We start from the raw sequence: 16,948 nt of genomic DNA, 5'->3' as shown, positions 1-16,948 counted from the left end.
TGTTAATTTTTTAAGTAATATTAGTCACTTGTATAGATTTGAGATCATCAAATCTCAAGTTTCTAGAATGCAGAAGTTGGTAAACACTGGCCCACAGAATAACCCTTCTGAGCCATTATTAAGCCTTTCATATTTCATTCTGTAGGAGATCATTGCCAACAGCCTGGTGATGAGGCTTTGTTATGATTTATGTTTTACTTGGAGAAGGGAATGGCAACCAACTCCAGTATTCTTACCTGGAAAATTCCATGATCAGGCTACAGAGGATCCTATCGGGCTACAGTCCATGGAATCACAGGGAGTTGGACACTACTGAGCAGCTAGCAACAATAATATATTACTCTGACCATCTTTATTATCTAGTGTCCTACTCGGCAGCGAGTGAGAAGGGGTGATCTGCTGGAGACAGATCCTGGCTAATAGCAGTGAGAATTAGTAGCAGTGCCTGTGAAGGTGAAAGTCACTCAGTCATGTCCAACTCTTTGTGACCCCATGGACTATACAGTCCATGGAATTCTCCAGGCCAGAATAGTGGAGTAAGTAGCCTTTCCCATTTCCAGGGGATCTTCCTAACCCAGGGATTGAACCCAGGTCTCCCACATTGCAGGCAGATTCTTTACCAGCTGAGCCACAAGGGAAGCCCAATGGACTAAAAGGAGAAAGGCCTCAAAGAAGAACATGAGGAAAGTCATTTAGTAGAGAAAGAGCCCCTCACACAGTGGCCTCTGAGCACATCCTTGTTTAACAGCAGCATATGGCAATCTGTCCGTAGGATTCAGTTTCTCAGCAAATGTACATTAGATAACTGATGTAGGCAGTATAGCTTAGGGATTAAGAATGTAATAAGATTATCTGGGTTTTAAGACTCCCACTGCTATAACCTATACAGCCATAAGATACCTGAGAGTGTAACTAAAGATGAGCTTGAAAAGGAACCTGAGTGAGTTTCATTTAGTAAAGGTCTTTAATGTCCCATCAAACCAGTCAGTCCCTGAATATTCATTGGAAGGACTGATGGTGAGGCTGAAGCTCCAATACTTCAGCCACCTGATGCGAAGATCTGACTCATTGGGAAAAACCCTGCTGCTGGGAAGGATTGAGGGCAGAAGGAGAAGGTGGCAGCAGAGGATGAGATGGTTGGGTGGCATCACTGAGTTTGACATGAGTCTTTGAGTAAGCTCCAGGAGATAGTGAAGGACAGAAGCCTGGTGTGCTGCAGTCTGTGGGGTCAGAAAGAGTCAGACCCGACTTAGCAATTGAATGACAGCAATGTCCCAATGTCCCATAGGCCTAAGTTATCAAAAACCAGTTAAAACACACTCATTGTGCTTTGTGTTTAAAGGGATGGATGAATGATTTAAAGGGCTGAAGATAAAAAGTGCCAGGAGCAAAGGGGAAGTGTAAATATTTAAATTCTGTGAAAGAGTTCACTTCCTAGAGTTTAGCCATTCTAGATTATGCATTGAAATTGAAACATGGGTAGTGTTTTCTAACCCAAGTACAGGCTGCAGAACTCTCTGATTAACCCTCACAGATGAGTCAGCCAGTGACTGTGCCTGACTCAGAAATGCTGGTTCTGCATTCAGAGGTGTGTTCAGGGATGTGTTCACTGTGCATATGTGTACAGCATCTGTTACATGTAGAATAGCATTAGATATTGTGGAGACATTTATTCTTTCTACAAACATTTACTGAAGTTTTCGTGTGCCCCTGGACTAGGTGCAGAGATACTAAGATGACTACAGATCTCTTCCCTCAGAGAACTTGGGGTTTAGCAAAGACAGACATGTTCATAATAGCTCCCATTTTTTTGAGCATGTTATGTGTTAGATACAGTACTACATGCTTCACATTACACTTGTATTTTGGGGTACTTAATTTCCTGTACCCCAAGTTTTCACTACGTAAAGATACTATTATTCCAACTTAATAGATTTAAAAACTGACTTGAAAAGTGTGAGCTAAGTAACTTTTCCAAAGGCACAAAACTCGCAGATGTCACATACTCAAATGTCAGAAGTCAGATACTCAAACCTTGTGTTTTTCTGTCACACCAAGCTTCCCTCCAGGGCCCATACACAGCACATTGGGGGCACAAAGGAAAGAGAAGTCAGTTGTACCTGGTGAAGATAATGGGTCATGAGACTTGTCTGGAACACCTTCAGAAACGTAATGATTGAATCGCTTCTTGAAGAAGGAGTAAGCATTTCCCAGGCCAGATACAGGAGAAGGGAAGTCATTCTAAATAGAAGGAAAGATGTGTTCAAACAATGGGGGTCATAAAAGCCTTTTATGTGTTTGAAACCCCCCCCAAAACATGTGTGTTATTGGAGCACAGAATGCATGTTGCAGGTGGGTAGGGAGGGAGTCCCAGGATATGAGGCAGGAAAGACAGGCATGGTGGGTCAGAGGAAGCCCTTGGTTGCCATGCTAAAAAATGTGGGCTTCAGCCTATAAACTGAGAATGACCACCACAGATCTTAGCCCAGGGGGGTTGTATAATTAGACCTAGAAAATCATGCTGGTGGATATAATACATGGTGCTGGAGCTTCAAGAAGAGTTGGGTTTGGAGGTTTTTACTTGGGAATCTTTAATGCAGTGGCAAGTTGATTGAGTAAAAAGAGAAGAGAGTCAAGTGATACAATTCATTGTAGACATCAGTGTTAAAGAGAAATCCCGGGAAGAATATCCAGAATGAAGACAAAATGATGAGAGGTAGGATAACCTAGGGAAGGGAAAAGAGAAGAGCTCTTCCAAAAGGAGAGACTCGCCTGCTGATTTCAGGTAAAATGAGGACTTAAAAGAATTCTTTGAATTTTCATTAAAATGTAATTTGATGACCTTAACAAAACATTTTCAGGGAGCTGAGAAATGGAGATAGTCAATTTAGTTAAGAAGCTTGACTTTGAAAAATTCTTAAAGAATAAAAGAGACAAATAGTGTATATGACAAATAAGTGTATGTTACCTCTTATAATGTGTAATCTAAACAATACAACAAGCTAGTGAATTATACAGTACTTTTGCCTGGAAAATCCTGTGGATGGAGGAGCCTGGTAGGCTACAGTCCATGGGGTTGCTAAGAGTCAGACACGACTGAGCAACTTCACTTTCACTTTTCACTTTCATGCCTTGGAGAAGGAAATGGAAACCCACTCCAGTGTTCTTTTCTGGAGAATCCCAGTGATGGGGGAGCCTGGTGGGCTGCCATCTATGGGGTCGCACAGAGTCGGACACAACTGAAGCGACTTAGCAGCAGCAGCAGTGACCCAAAGTGAGACATATATAGGATGAAATAGTTTTGGTTATTACTATATAAAAACCTAGAGTTATAGCTGTCTTCTTGATGGTATGGAGACTCCTTAAAAAGCTAGGAATAAAAACACCATATGACTCAGCAATCCCACTCCTAGGCATATACCCTGAGGAAATCAAAACTGAAAAAGACACATGTACCCCAGTGTTCACTGCAGCACTATTTACAATAGCTAGAACATGGAAGCAACCTAGATGTCCATCAACAGATGAATGGATAAAGAAGCTGTGGTATGTATATACAATGGAATACTACTCAGCCATAAAAAGGAATGCATTTGAATCTGTTCTAATGAAGTGGACAAAACTAGAGCCCATTATACAGAGTGAAGTAAGTCAGAAAGAGAAATATAAATATCATATATTGACACATATATGTGGAATCTGAAGAGACAGCACTGATGAATTTATTTTCAGGGTAGCAGTGGAGAAACAGACATGGAGAACAGACCTATGGACAAGGTGGGAGGAGAAGAGGGAGAAGGGGAGATGTATGGAGAGAGTAATATAGAAATTTACAATACCATGTGTGAAACAGATAGCCAATGGGAATTTACTGTCTGATTCAGGGAACTCAAACAGGGACTCTGTGACAGGCTGAAGGCTGGAATGGAAAGGGAGATGAGAGCAGAATGGAAAGGGAGATGAGAGCGTGGTCTGAGAGAGAGGGGACATGGGTGTACCTATGGCTGATTCTTGATGTATGACAGAAAAACCACAGTTTTGTAAAGCAGTTATCCTTCAGTTAAAATATTTTTTAAAAAAGTACCTCTCAACAACAAAAAAGACTGTCGTCTTTTGTCTTTTTTCTTTAAAAGTTTCAAAAAGACTAACCCTGTTATTTTTTTGAAAAAGAAATGTTGTCGGGACTTCCCTGGTGGTCCAGTGGTAAGGACTCTGCTTCTCCTGCAGAGGGTGAGAGTTCGGAACTAAGGTCCTGCACACTGTGTGGTGTGGCCAGAAATAAATTAATTAAAATTAAAAATTTAAAAACACTGTCATCTTTCCTTTAGGATACTCCCGAGCATTTACATAAAATGGCCCAACATAATGTCTTGCTACATTTGAAAAAATTAGAAAAAGAAGGAAAAATAGGTAAGTATTCTTCCAAATCTTTTTTATTTGGAGCACTGAAAATATTTGTTAACAAATGAACTAGTTTCCTTTGAGGAAAAACACCACCTACCAGAGTTCTCCCTTGAATGTCACTGTGGGTGGGAGAGACAGTCATTAGGAAGGGCCAGTAGCAAAAGGCCAGGGAGCAACAAATTAGAACAAAAGCTCCCACAGGAGTGAGAGCCCTGCGTGGGGGCTGCAGTCCTCATCCACCCGAATGTAGCGGGAAGAGAACTTCGCCTTTGCCAGAGTGACCACAAAGAACTTTACATGTAGATTTGGGAACAGCCAAAGGTTTCACAGTAGCAAAGGTAGTAAACTCAAAGATACTAAAGCAGTAATTCTGTAATTGTTCACTAGTGTTGACTTGTCAACTTAATAATCTTAGAAGTTTGCTGCTTAAAAAGCAAGAGGTGCAAAGTCGGATCCCGTGTAGAAGTTTTAGCAACGTTATTTGTACCCCCCAACCTGCACCATAAGAGAAACCCCAACTTTATATTGAGCAACAAAAATTTTTAGGAATTAATGCTCTTTCTAGTTACAAGAGAACTTAAAATCCAGTGATTTTGCTTGTCTGTTGTTAAATGTTTACTCTGTAATTTTCTTTCCACAGTTAGCAACACAGATCCTGAGAAGAAATGGAAAGCTCATCTTTAGTTTCAGCTTAATGAAAGATGATGTTGTTTTGATTTTGGAGAATGAGATGTTCTGTTAACTATGAATTATTTACATAGAATATAGCCTGTGGAACACTGAAAATAACCCTAGATATACTTTTAAATAACATTATATCTATTCTAAAATGTGTAAATCACATTTTGCACCTACAATATTAGCTATTTATCTAACCAAGCTCTTATAACATTTTACCAAAAATGCAGAAATCCAATAGTTTATCCATTTTCAATAAACAAAGTAACAGTTTCTTTTAAAATAATAAATTTTATGTCATTTAAACTGGATATTATTCTTAGAGATTATTTATCTATGACCAGTGGTCAGTAATACTTCTCTTTTTCCCAGCTGCTTCAGTTAACAGCACAGATGTCAACGTCATCCTTCCTTTTCTACAACCTTTGTCTATATCTGTAGATTAGAGGCTTGTTTTCATGTTTCTCTCAGTCATGATTAAATATCAACTCTGTTCCTCTGTATAATATGTATTTTCTTAATAATGGCATCCTACAAGTGATTCATGTAAATCAACATTTGGTAATAGAAAAGCATTAAATTCCCAATTAAAGTCATTGTATATAAATATTTATTTCTGTAATCCATTAGTACAACCAATATGTTTTACTAATTTAAGTTTTAGTATATAGTGGCTCAGTTGGTAAAGAATCCACCTGCAATGCAGGAGACCAAGGTTCAATCCCTAGGTTGGGAAGATCCCCTCAAGAAGGAAATGGCAACTTACTCAGGTATTCTTGCCAGGGAAACCCCATGGACAGAGGAGCCTACATGGCTACAGTCCATGGGATTGCAAGACACAACTTAGTAACTAAACCACTACCATCATCAAAATATATATGAATTACATACCAAAGATTTTTAAGATTAGAATATTATAAGAGCATTTTTATATAAATAGTGTTTTTAAATAGTGGTTAGGTTCTAAGGTCAACCACCACTGCTTATTTAACCCATAAGGTTGCCAAATAACAGTACAAAAATGAGCTCAGAATCCTGAAAGTAAGCTTCCTTTTCTCTTTTCTAAGACTTTTAAAAAATTCTTTTAATTAAAACTTTTTTTTTTTGACAACCTCATCTCTTCCTTCTCCTTTTCCCAAAGTGAAAGTGAAAGTCGCTCAGTTGTGTCCACCCATGGGATTCTCCAGGCCAGAATACTGGAGTGGGTAGCTGTTCCCTTCACCAGGGGGGTCTTCCCAACTCAGATGTTGAACCCAGGTCTCCCGCATTGCCAGCAGATTCTTTAGCAGCTGAGCCACCAGGGAAGCACCTTTTTCCCAAGGCCTCTAGCATTTTCATATCATTCTAAACTCTGGAAATCTGGTGTGTTCATGAAATCATTCCATATTACAAAGTAACTGGGAATTCAACAACAAACTAACAACCCAAAATGAGCAAAGGATTTGATAAGACATTTGTCCCGAGAAGATATACAAATGGCCAATAAGCACATGAAAAGATATTCAACATCACTAATCATGAGGAAGATGCAAATTAAAACCATAGTGAATTAGGGGACAGGGATGAGAAGGGCTTTCCAAATTGAGGGGATCCCATACACAAAGCCATGGAACCATTGTCTTTCTCTAAGGTAACAGAGCACGCTTCAGGCTGCAAGTGGATCTCGTGAAAGAGGACTAGATAATGGAAGGTTATTAAACTTGGTTACTGAACGAGTCTATAAACAAGTTTTTTTTTTTCCTTCTTTCTTTTTATCCTCTTGGAATTTTTTTGTTTAATTGGAGTATAATTGCTTTACAATGGTGTGTGAGTTTCTGCTTTACAAGTGGATCAGCTATAACTATACATATATTCCCTCCCCCTTGAGCCTCCCATCCCACCCCTCTAGGTCAACACAGAGCTGAGCTTCCTTTATCAGGTAGATTCCTTATCTCTTCCTCTTTGGTTTGGTTTGGTGGGCATTTATCCTGTTCCTTTACCTGCTGGGTATTTCTCTGCCTTTTCATCTTGTTTATAGTGCTGTATTTGGGGTGGCCTTTCTGTATTCTGGCAGTTTGTGGAATTCTCTTTATTGTGGAGTTTCCTTGCTGTGGGTGGGGTTGGATGGATGGCTTGTCAAGGTTTCCTGGTTAGGGAAGCTTTTGTCGGTGTTCTGGTGGCTGGAGCTGGATTTCTTCTCTCTGGAGTGCAATGAAGTATCCAGTAATGAGTTAGGAGATGTCAGTGGGTTTGGTGTGACTTTGGGCAGCCTGTATATTGAAGCTCAGGGCTGTGTTCCTGTGTTGCTGGAGAATTTGCATGGTATGTCTTGCTCTGGAACTTGTTGGCCCTTGGGTGGTGCTTGTTTTCAGTGCAGGCATGGAGGTGTTTGATGAGCTCCTATTGATTAATGTTCCCCGGAGTCAGGAGTTCTCTGGTGGTCTCAGGATTTGTACTTAAGCTTCCTGCCTCTGGTTTTCAGTCTTATTCTTACAGTAGCCTCAGGACTTCTCCATCTATACAGCACCAATGATAAAACATCTAGGTTAAAGATGAAAAGTTTCTCCACAATGAAGGACACCCAGAGAGGTTCACAGAGTTACATGGAGAAGAGAAGGGGGAGGAGGGAGATAGAGGTGACCAGGAGGAGAAGAGGGGGAATCAAAAGGGGAGAGAGCAAGCTAGCCAGTAATCACTTCCCTAAGTGTTCTCCACTGTCTGAAACACACAAAGAGATTCACAGAGTTGGGTAGAGAAGAGAAGGGGAAGGGAGGAGACAGAGGCAACCTGGTGGAAAAAAAGGAGAGTCCAAAGAGGGAGAGAGCAGTCAAGCCAGTAATCTCGCTCCCAAGTAAAAATGGGTACTGAAGATTGGGTTCTTAAAGGTACAAAATTGATAACAAATGCCAAAAAGCAAAGATTAAAAATCTAGAGTAGAGGTTGGGTTCTCAAAAATACAATATTAAAGAAAAAAACAAAGTCACAAAAAGTATAAAATATATATATATGAAGTTTGCTTTAAAAAATAGGGTCTTTTTTTGCAAAGTAATAGGTTATAAAAATGAAAGTTAAAGGAGTAATAGAGGATTAAAAAAAAATTTTTTTAATTTAAAAAATGATAATAGTAAAAATATATCTAGGACTTTCTCTGGTGGTGGTGTGGACAGTGGGGTCAGTTAATTTTCAGATAGTTCCTTGATCCGGCTTATACTTCTCAAGATCTATAGGCCGCTTCCTATGTAGTCGGTGCTAACTACAGGGTTTTAATCTATTGCACCTGTCACTTCAAAGGTGGTTCCCTCTGTTTGTTTTACCTTCTTCTGTTTGCTGGTCTCTTCAGTGTCTAATTTCCACCCTGACACAAGGGGGCGGTGGTAATCACTTTTTTAGGCTCCCTTTTTCAGTCGTGCTGTGGGGAGGGAGGGATGCTGCAAACAAATATCACTGGCATGTGCTCTCGGTGTCTCGGCCACACTGGGTTTGCCCCCACTCACGGCGTGTGTGCTTTCCCTGTCTACACTGCTTAGGCTCTAGGTTGCTCTGCCGGGAACTGTCTCAGGCCGGCCCTGGGTTGTATGCACTTCCCAGGTCTAAGTCGCTCAGGTTCAGGTACTCGGGTACTCCACAAAGGTGCAGACTCTGTTGGGCCTGCGTTTTGTGCCCTTCCCAGGTCCAAGCAGCTCAGGTGACCAGGTGCTTGGCGAGCGTGGTCACCCCCAATTGAAGGCTGTGACTTATCACCTCCCCCGTCCCTGCCGCTTGGTTTTCTGGATGTACAATGAGCGCGTCTTCTCAGGTGTGCCTTTTGTCTCCTCTGGGGAGCTGATTTCTGGCTGCAACCCTCCCAGCGGATGTTGACCATCCAGAATCCCAAGAAGTCTTGGTTAGCAACGAAGCCCCCTTGCAGTTTGGTAAATGATGCCTCTCTGGGGCCACGATTGTCCCCTTCCGGTTCTGGCTGCCCTCGTCTGCCTGTCTCCAGTGGGGGATGGGCCAGTCCGCAGCTGGCTAGCTCTGCTCAGTCCTTTGTTCTGTGAGCGGGCTTGGCAGTGTCTTAGATTAGGGCTTTTCGCAGGATAGCTATCCCACAGTCTGGTTTGCTATCTCAAGTTAGTTCCCTCAGATTGTCCTCGGGGCATTCAGGCCCAGTCCTTACACTAAGCAATGCAGCCCGCGCCTCCCTGCCCAGGCCCCGCTTGCTAGTAGCGGATATAGGTGTCTGCACTGCCTCTCGTATGGGAGTTACCGTTGGGCACGTAATCTGTAGGTTTTAATTATTTATTTATTTTTCTTCACAGTTATGTTGCCTTCTGAGGTTCCAAGGCTTGCCACAGACTCGCCAGTGAGAGTGTTTCCCAGTGTTTGGAAACCTCTCTCTTTTTTAAGACTCCATTCCCGGGACGGATCTCTATCCCTACCTCTTTTGTCTCTCTTTTTATCTTTTACATTTTTTCCTGCAGAGCTGAGCTCCCTGTGCTATATAGCAGTTTCCCAGTAGCTGTCTTACACATGGTAGTGTATATATGTCAGTGCTACCCTCCCAATTTACCCCACCCTCTCCTTATACCCCTATGTCTACTCATCCATTATATCTGCATCTCTGTTCCTGCCCTGCAAATAGGTTCATCTGTACCATTTTTCTACATTCCACATATATGCATTAATATACATTATTTGTTTTTCTCTTTCTGACCTAATTCATTCTGTGACAGCCTCTAGGTCCATTCACGTCTTTACAAATGGCCCAATTTTGTTCCTTTTATGGCCAAGTAATATTCCATTGTATATATGTACCTCTAACAAAAACAATACCATCCACTAAGTATCTGCTTTGTGTGGATCCTGGGCCAGCACTAGGGATACAAAGAGAAACGGAACAGCATCCCGCTCTCATCAGAAGCTCATCTGCTTGTGGAGACACACGGTTACAATATAGCAGTAGCAGTAAGTCTGTTTGGAGTAAAGGAAGAGTGTGTAACCTGGATGGGATATGGAAAACTGCTTGCTGCTGCTGCTGCTGCTAAGTCGCTTCAGTCGTGTCCGACTCTGTGCGACCCCATAGATGGCAGCCCACCAGGCTCCTCTGTCCCTGGGATTCTCCAGGCAAGAATACTGGAGTGGGTTGCCATTGCCTTCTCCAATGCATGAAAGTGAAAAGTGAAAGTGAAGTCGCTCAGTCGTGCCCGACTCTTAGCGACCCCATGGACTACAGCCTACCAGGCTTCTCTGTCCATGGGATTTTCCAGGCAAGAGTACTGGAGTGGGGTGCCATTGCCTTCTCCAGGAAAACTGCTTAGAGGAGCCTACGCCCAGTCTTGAAAAGTAAGCAGCAGTGCAGCCGTGTGACAAATTTAGGGGTATTTTGTACATGAGAGGGCTTCCATGGTGGCTCAGATGGTAGCGTCTGCCTGCAGTGCAGGAGACCCAGGTTCAATCCCTGGGTCAGGAAGATCCCATGGAGAAGGAAATGGCTGTCCACTCCAGTATTCTTGCCTGGAGAATCCCATGGACAGAGGAACCTGGTGAAGCTACAGTCCATAGGGTCCCATAGAGTCAGACATGACTGAGCAACTAACACTTTGGGACATGAGAAGATTGTTCTAGTTGGAGGAAATAATGTAGGCACGTTAACAGAGCAAAACATCACATGGCTGGGGAATTAATTTATATGACTACATACACTGTATAGTGTTGTGGGTTGAGGTCATAAGGATAAAAAGCATCTCATGGGAACACAGAAACTCATAGGAACCAATGTGCTGTCCTCCAGCCACACAGGCTGGAGTATACACAACTTAGCAATTGAAAAGCAGGTGGTGGTCGGGGCCAGGACTAGTATAATTTTGTTGCTTCCTTACCAGAGAGTTTGCCCCCAACCATGATGGTAATTTTGCTCTTCTTGTTTCTGTCACTCCAGTCAATTACTTTACCCTCTATTGAGTACACCCATAGGTTGTGGATTATTCATACCTTCTGCTTACCCATTTCCTAGTTTCTCAAGAGTGTCTACATTCTTCTCATCACCTCTGTCCTTTCTCTGTATATGTTCAGCTTTTGTTTGGAGCCACTGAGTAGCCCTCTAGGTGTCTCAGATTCAGATCACCTCATAGAAGAGGACCTGATTGTTGTAATTAATCTTCCATATCTCTCTTGAAAGCTCTCCTGCCATCCTTATATGTTATCGACCAGACTTTAGGGTAAAATTCTCTAGACCAATCATCTGGGACTAGAAAGGTCCCAGGAAATTTTATTAGAAGCATACTCCATTCATCAGACACAATACACAGAGTAAGCATTCTGAGATGGCCTTTTCAGCATCACAGGGAAAGGAGAAAATAGGCCACAGGAGTCTCAAATGTAGTAGAAGACAGAGGAACAGATACAAGAAATATTTGTGAAGAGGAAAAGAACTTAGAGACCCATTAGGTCCTGAGGGATGGGGATCAGGTGGAAAGGAAGAAACCCAGTGGGGCTGGAGGTTTCTGGCCTGGCAGCTGGCCAGTGGCCAAGTTGATAACCAGGAAGATAGAATACAGGAAATGAAGTAGGTAGAGGGAGGATGGGAGGAACGATGCATTGTACTGTAGGTGTGAGTCTGAAGTACCAAGGAACATCCAGAGGGAGATTCCGGGTAAGCACTTAGGTATATAGATCATGATCGTGAAGTCGCTCAGTTGTGTCCTACTCTTAGCGACCCCATGGACTGTAGCCTACCAGGCTCCTCTGTCCATGGGATTTTCCAGGCAATAGTACTGGAGTGGATTGCCATTTCCTTCTCCAAGGGATCTTCCCAACCCAGGGATCGAACCTGGGTCTCCCGCATCGTAGACAGACGCTTTACCGTCTGAGCCACCAGGGAAGTCCAGAGCTGGGGCTAAATAGATAAGATATATTCTATTGCAAGTGACAAAACTAGTGTAAGCAAAAAAGGAAGTTAGTTGGCAAATGTAACCAACCTGAGATGGAGGAAGGTGAAGTCAGGCTTGTGAACAAGAGTGAAGAATTGGATCCTATCAGGTCAACCCCAGACACCTCTCTGGTCTTTTATTGTTTTGAGTCCAAGCCTCCATGACAGACTGGCTTCTTCACATGGTGCAGGACATGACTATGGGCAGCTGTGAGCTCTTCACCAGCCGGGAAAGCTGGTTCTTCCCAGCTTCAGTTTGGAAACTCCTAGGGGAAGGACTCAATGACTTACACTGGCTCATTACCCATTTGTTAGGCCAGTCCCCACGGTCAAGGAAGCATGAAGTTCTGTTTTGGGCCCGGCTCTGGTCACATGCCACCCCTGTGGCCAGAGAGGACAAGGGCTGTCCTCAGATGGAGAAAAGGGTCAAAGAAGGATTCTTGACCAGTATCAATTCCTTCCTGAATAGCATTTCCTTCTGTCCAGTGTGTATAAAATATCAATAGATAATAAATAAATTATAGCTCTGCAGTAGCTGATGGAATGACTGGGCCAATTCTCTGAAACCCGAATCTTTCCTGACTGCTTCTGGGGGATCTTTTGAGTATTTGTAAGTTATTTGTGAGTATTTTCATACATCCAGGTTGTCACTTCAAGAAAAAGTAAACTTAATAACCTATATGGGAAACGCATTTGAAAAAGGGTATATGTATGACTGAATCATGTTGCTGTGCATTGGAAACTAACATAACATTGAACTGTACCTCAAGATAAAAGTTAAAAAGTAAAGCTGACTAGTAGCAGTGAGGCTAGAATCCTGGAGAAAATGAGAAAAGATTTAAATGCGGGTTTCTCTTAAGTCTACCAGTGCTGGGCTTCTGCACCCGCTTCCTTGCCAGTCTTTCTCTCTCACCAGCACAGTGCATCGCCCTACATCTTGGTACCAGTTTCCAGGCATTATTGGTACAGGAAAATTCATCTGTCTTTCCCATTTGCAGGAAGCTTAAAATACTTGGGTTTGTTAGAAAAAAAGTTCAATATTTGAAATATTGATTGTGAAAGTCTTGGTTCCAGCCACATTGATGCTGGGCCTTTTGAAACATCTGGAAATTAAAGCAGAGAATGCGATGCCAGTAACATACTCATGGATAAACCTAAAGATTGTCACAGAGTGAAGTAAGTCAGAAAAACAAATATTGTATTTGTTCACGGTATTGCATGTATGTGGAATCTAGGAAAATAGTATACTTGATCTTATTTGCAAAGCAGAAGTAAAGACACAGTTGTAGAGAACAAAGGTATGGATACCGAGGGGGAAAGGAGTGGAGGGAGGGATTGGGAACTTGGGACTGACATATATATACTATTGATACTGTGTTTAAAATAGATAACCAGTGAGAACCTACTCGGTAGCACAGGCAACTCTACTCAATGCTCTGTGGTAACCTAAATGAGAAGGATATCCAAAAAAGAGGGGATATATGTATACCTGTGGCTGATGCACTTTGCTGTGTGGCAGAAACAACATGGTAAAGCAACTATACTCCAAAAAAATTTAAAAATAAAATTGAAGTGGAAAGTGAAGGAGGGGCCTATGTAAGTGTATTTACTTGTGTACACAGACAGTGTCTCTTGGAAAATACCCCCAAGTTTTAAAAAACAGTAACAGTGGTTACCTTCCGAGAGAACATATGGGTAGCTGAGGGTCTGGGTATAGGAATGAAAACAAGGAGAAGCCCTTCAAATCTTCAGGCTGTGGGTGTGTCGGTAGGATTAGGGGGTTAGACTCACTTAGAAGGGAGCATGAATCTAAATGGCACAGGCTTCTTCAACGTAACAGTGGGTTTTAGGACATGATGCCTTCAAATACCTGAGGGAGAAATTTTTTGTGTCCTAGAAGTTTTTAACCAACCATCAATCATGTGCACAGGTAAGGACTCAAGAAGAATGTCTGCCATGCACCTCTCTTTGGGGAATTGCTGGATAATGCACTTCAGAAAAACAAGGGAAAGGAAAGCCCACGATTGAAATAGCAAATCCCACACAGAAAAATGTCAAAAGTGAGTTCTAAGGGAAGGACTCTGCTCTCTCACTGCCAAGAGCTCTGGGTTCGATCCCTGGTCTAGGAACTAAGATCCCACAAGCAGTCCTGTGCACCCCCCCCACACACACACACAAAAGTGAATTCTAAGACAAAAGTGTCCCCATACCCTGTAGATTGGAGCAAGAGGAAATGAAGGCTTCAGAGAGAGATGGGGGGCGGGTGGTGTGGAAAATGAAATGTTACATGGGATGCTTGGGGCTTTGGGGAAAAAAGAACTGCTGGTGATCAGACAACAGGTCTAGCTGAGCAACTGAAGCCACAATCAGTTATTAGAAAACTATACTGGGGGTAGGGATGGGGCGGAAATGAGACAATTATTGATTCCAGAAAACAAAAGTGATGCTAGGAAGGAAATAAGTACGAAACACTATCTGACTCTTCAACTTTACATAGGCAATAATGTAAACATTGATTAAAATTGCCTTATACGATAATGGAAGGGAGGAAATGGGAGGTTGAGACTGCTAAATCATCACCTGTGATAATAGAATGTCAATCCTATTATCCACTTCTTCCTTTCAGTGAGACTGACATCTATTCTAATGGCATATGATGCAGCCCATGCTTTTACAATTTTCCCAAGGGTTGAAGAAAATTTTTCACTGAAAGAAGCTCTCTGCTTTTATACCACAGAATTATTCCCAGCCTACTTTGTGGAAGTAGATTAATCCTGCTGCTTTCTCCTGCTTCAGTTTTTAAAAATGGTGAACATATCAATCACAAATGGCATATCTCAAGATTTTATATGTAAACCCAAAACTTTAAGGAATATTTTTAACCATCCATTCTCTTAGTGCAAAAATATGGTCTTGAACCACTTTCATCACTATCAACTGGGGTACTACAGGAGGACAAAGGGGCAACAGAGGATGAGATGGTTGGATGGCATCATCGACTCAGTGGACATGAGTTTGAGCAAACTCCAGGAAATAGTGAAGCGCAGGGAAGCCTGGTGTGCTGCAGTCCATGGGGTCACAAAGAGTTAGACACAACTTAGGGACTGAACAACAACTTTTTACATATAAGCAAATTTCTGGTCCCTAACCAGATTTATTGAATCAGAATTCCTGAAAAGGACCAAGGAATATAATTTTTCCCATTGACCCATATGGTTCTTTACTCACATGAACAGAATTTAGTTTTATGTCTTGGGGTTTTATTTCTCAAAGTCAGTGTAAGATCCACACATATAAAATCTCAGCCTGTTTTTTTTTTTTTTTTTTTTTTTTTTTATGCTATTGAGGACATTGTGTATTTTATTATTCAGTGTTCTTCAGTGTTCACAGAATGAAATCTCTTTCAGATTTTAGAGCTAGAGAAAAAGTTGTTCTCTTATGAACTGGTCTGTTTCCTTTATTAGTCTGTCTATGTGTGTTTAGTCGCTCAGTTGTGTCCAACTTTTTGGGACCCATGGACCGTAGCCTGCCAGACTCCTCTGTCCATGGAATTCTCCAGGCAAGAATACTGGAGTGGGTAGCCATTCCCTTCTCTGGGGGATCTTCCTGACCCAGGGACAGAACCCAGGTCTCCTGCATAGCTGGCAGATTCTTTACCACCTGAGCCACCAGGGAAGCCGTTCTTTACCACCTGAGCCACCAGGGAAGCCGTTTATTAGTCTAAGACTCGTCAAATTTGACTGATTATTAGAATCACCTAGGGAACTTTGGGCTGCCCTGGTAGCTCAGACAGTAAAGCATCTGCCTGCAATGTAGGAGACCTGGGTTCGATCCCTGGATCGGGAAGATCCCCTGGAGAAGGAAATGGCAATCCACTCCAGTACTCTTGCCTGGAAAATTCCATGGATGGAGGAGCCTGGTAGGCTCCATGTGATCGCAGAGTCGGACACGACTAAGCAACTTCACTGGTTGCAAGAAAGTGAGACTAAATGAGAGGGAACTTTGAAAACATATATAGCTTCCCAGACCCACCAGAGTCTACAGATTTGGGAGGATCCATAGGATATTAATAATTAACCATGCTTCATACACTCTGCATGGGACAAATATCTTACTTAATTCACCATGTTCACACTTTGCCTTCTTGGAAGCTAGTTTTAAAGCAGTTTTTCTTGGAATTTGGTTTTTTAATATAATCATTGTCCTTTTCTTCCCCTGTTTTATTAATTGTCTCATTTAGTATTTTTTAATGAATTTCAACTTCAGAGGAAATATTTTATAATAATTCTACTCTTTGGACCAGCACATTCCCTGCAATAGCATTTAAGCCTAAAATAAATCACTTGTTAGGATGAAAGACTAAGAGATTGTTTTGAGTTCTTAAAAGTTTCATCATCCAGAGTGTATGGAGACTTCAGGGAAATTACTGTTAGAAAAGTACTCTGAAAACCATTGTGATTAAATGCTGATGCATAATTAAGATACTGATTGCCCCGCTTCAGCCTCTTCAGTACAGGCACTCCCAAGACTCAGTTTGTTGTTCCTCTTTCTTTTCTTCACCACTTCAAAGAGCTAATCCATTTAGTCATGTTAACCATCACCACCAAATATATGCTAGAGCTTGAATCTTTTGCTATTGGCAGGAACTGTTCATGCGGCTGTCTGACCAAGTCCAGACTTCCGTGTGAAGAAATTCCATCCGTCTAAAACTGAACTCTTCTCAGTTCAGAAGAGTTCACAATCTCATATTCCTGATCACCTCCCCTTCCCAAATCACCATCTGGGTTAAATAGCATCACCACTCTCTCATGTCCTCAGCCGAATTTGTCCCTGATTGCTCATATTTCTTTTAATCCCTACACCACTTAGCAAGGGAATATTTACATTATCGTTTGAGGATGTAGCTACCATCTGAAGACCAAAGAAAATGCTGGTGGGTGTGAGAGATGCCCCAGAGTGATAAACTGCTTAGGAAATGAA

At 42.0% G+C, this 16,948-nt stretch overlaps 1 protein-coding gene and 1 non-coding gene across 2 annotated transcripts in view; one reads left to right on the top strand and one right to left on the bottom strand.

Moving 5' to 3' along the window:
- The window catches only part of LACTB2 (lactamase beta 2), a 32,698-nt gene extending 27,020 nt beyond the window's left edge, over positions 1–5,678 (top strand). The window contains exons 6-7 of the mRNA XM_070802663.1: positions 4,329–4,410; positions 5,045–5,678. Coding sequence (XP_070658764.1) covers positions 4,329–4,410; positions 5,045–5,088 — 126 coding nt within the window. The 3' untranslated portion in view covers positions 5,089–5,678. The remainder of the gene's footprint in view (positions 1–4,328; positions 4,411–5,044) is intronic.
- Positions 5,679–11,848: 6,170 nt separating this feature from the next.
- TRNAR-ACG (transfer RNA arginine (anticodon ACG)) lies at positions 11,849–11,920 on the bottom strand. Its single transcript has one exon. It is a non-coding gene; the product is annotated as a tRNA-Arg (tRNA).
- Positions 11,921–16,948: the final 5,028 nt, after the last annotated feature.

This window comes from Bos indicus, chromosome 14 (genome assembly GCF_029378745.1).
Source record: "Bos indicus isolate NIAB-ARS_2022 breed Sahiwal x Tharparkar chromosome 14, NIAB-ARS_B.indTharparkar_mat_pri_1.0, whole genome shotgun sequence".
Taxonomy (NCBI): Eukaryota; Metazoa; Chordata; class Mammalia; order Artiodactyla; family Bovidae; genus Bos; species Bos indicus.
Note: the sequence above shows the minus strand (reverse complement) of the source record. Positions and strands in the feature narration are given on the sequence as shown.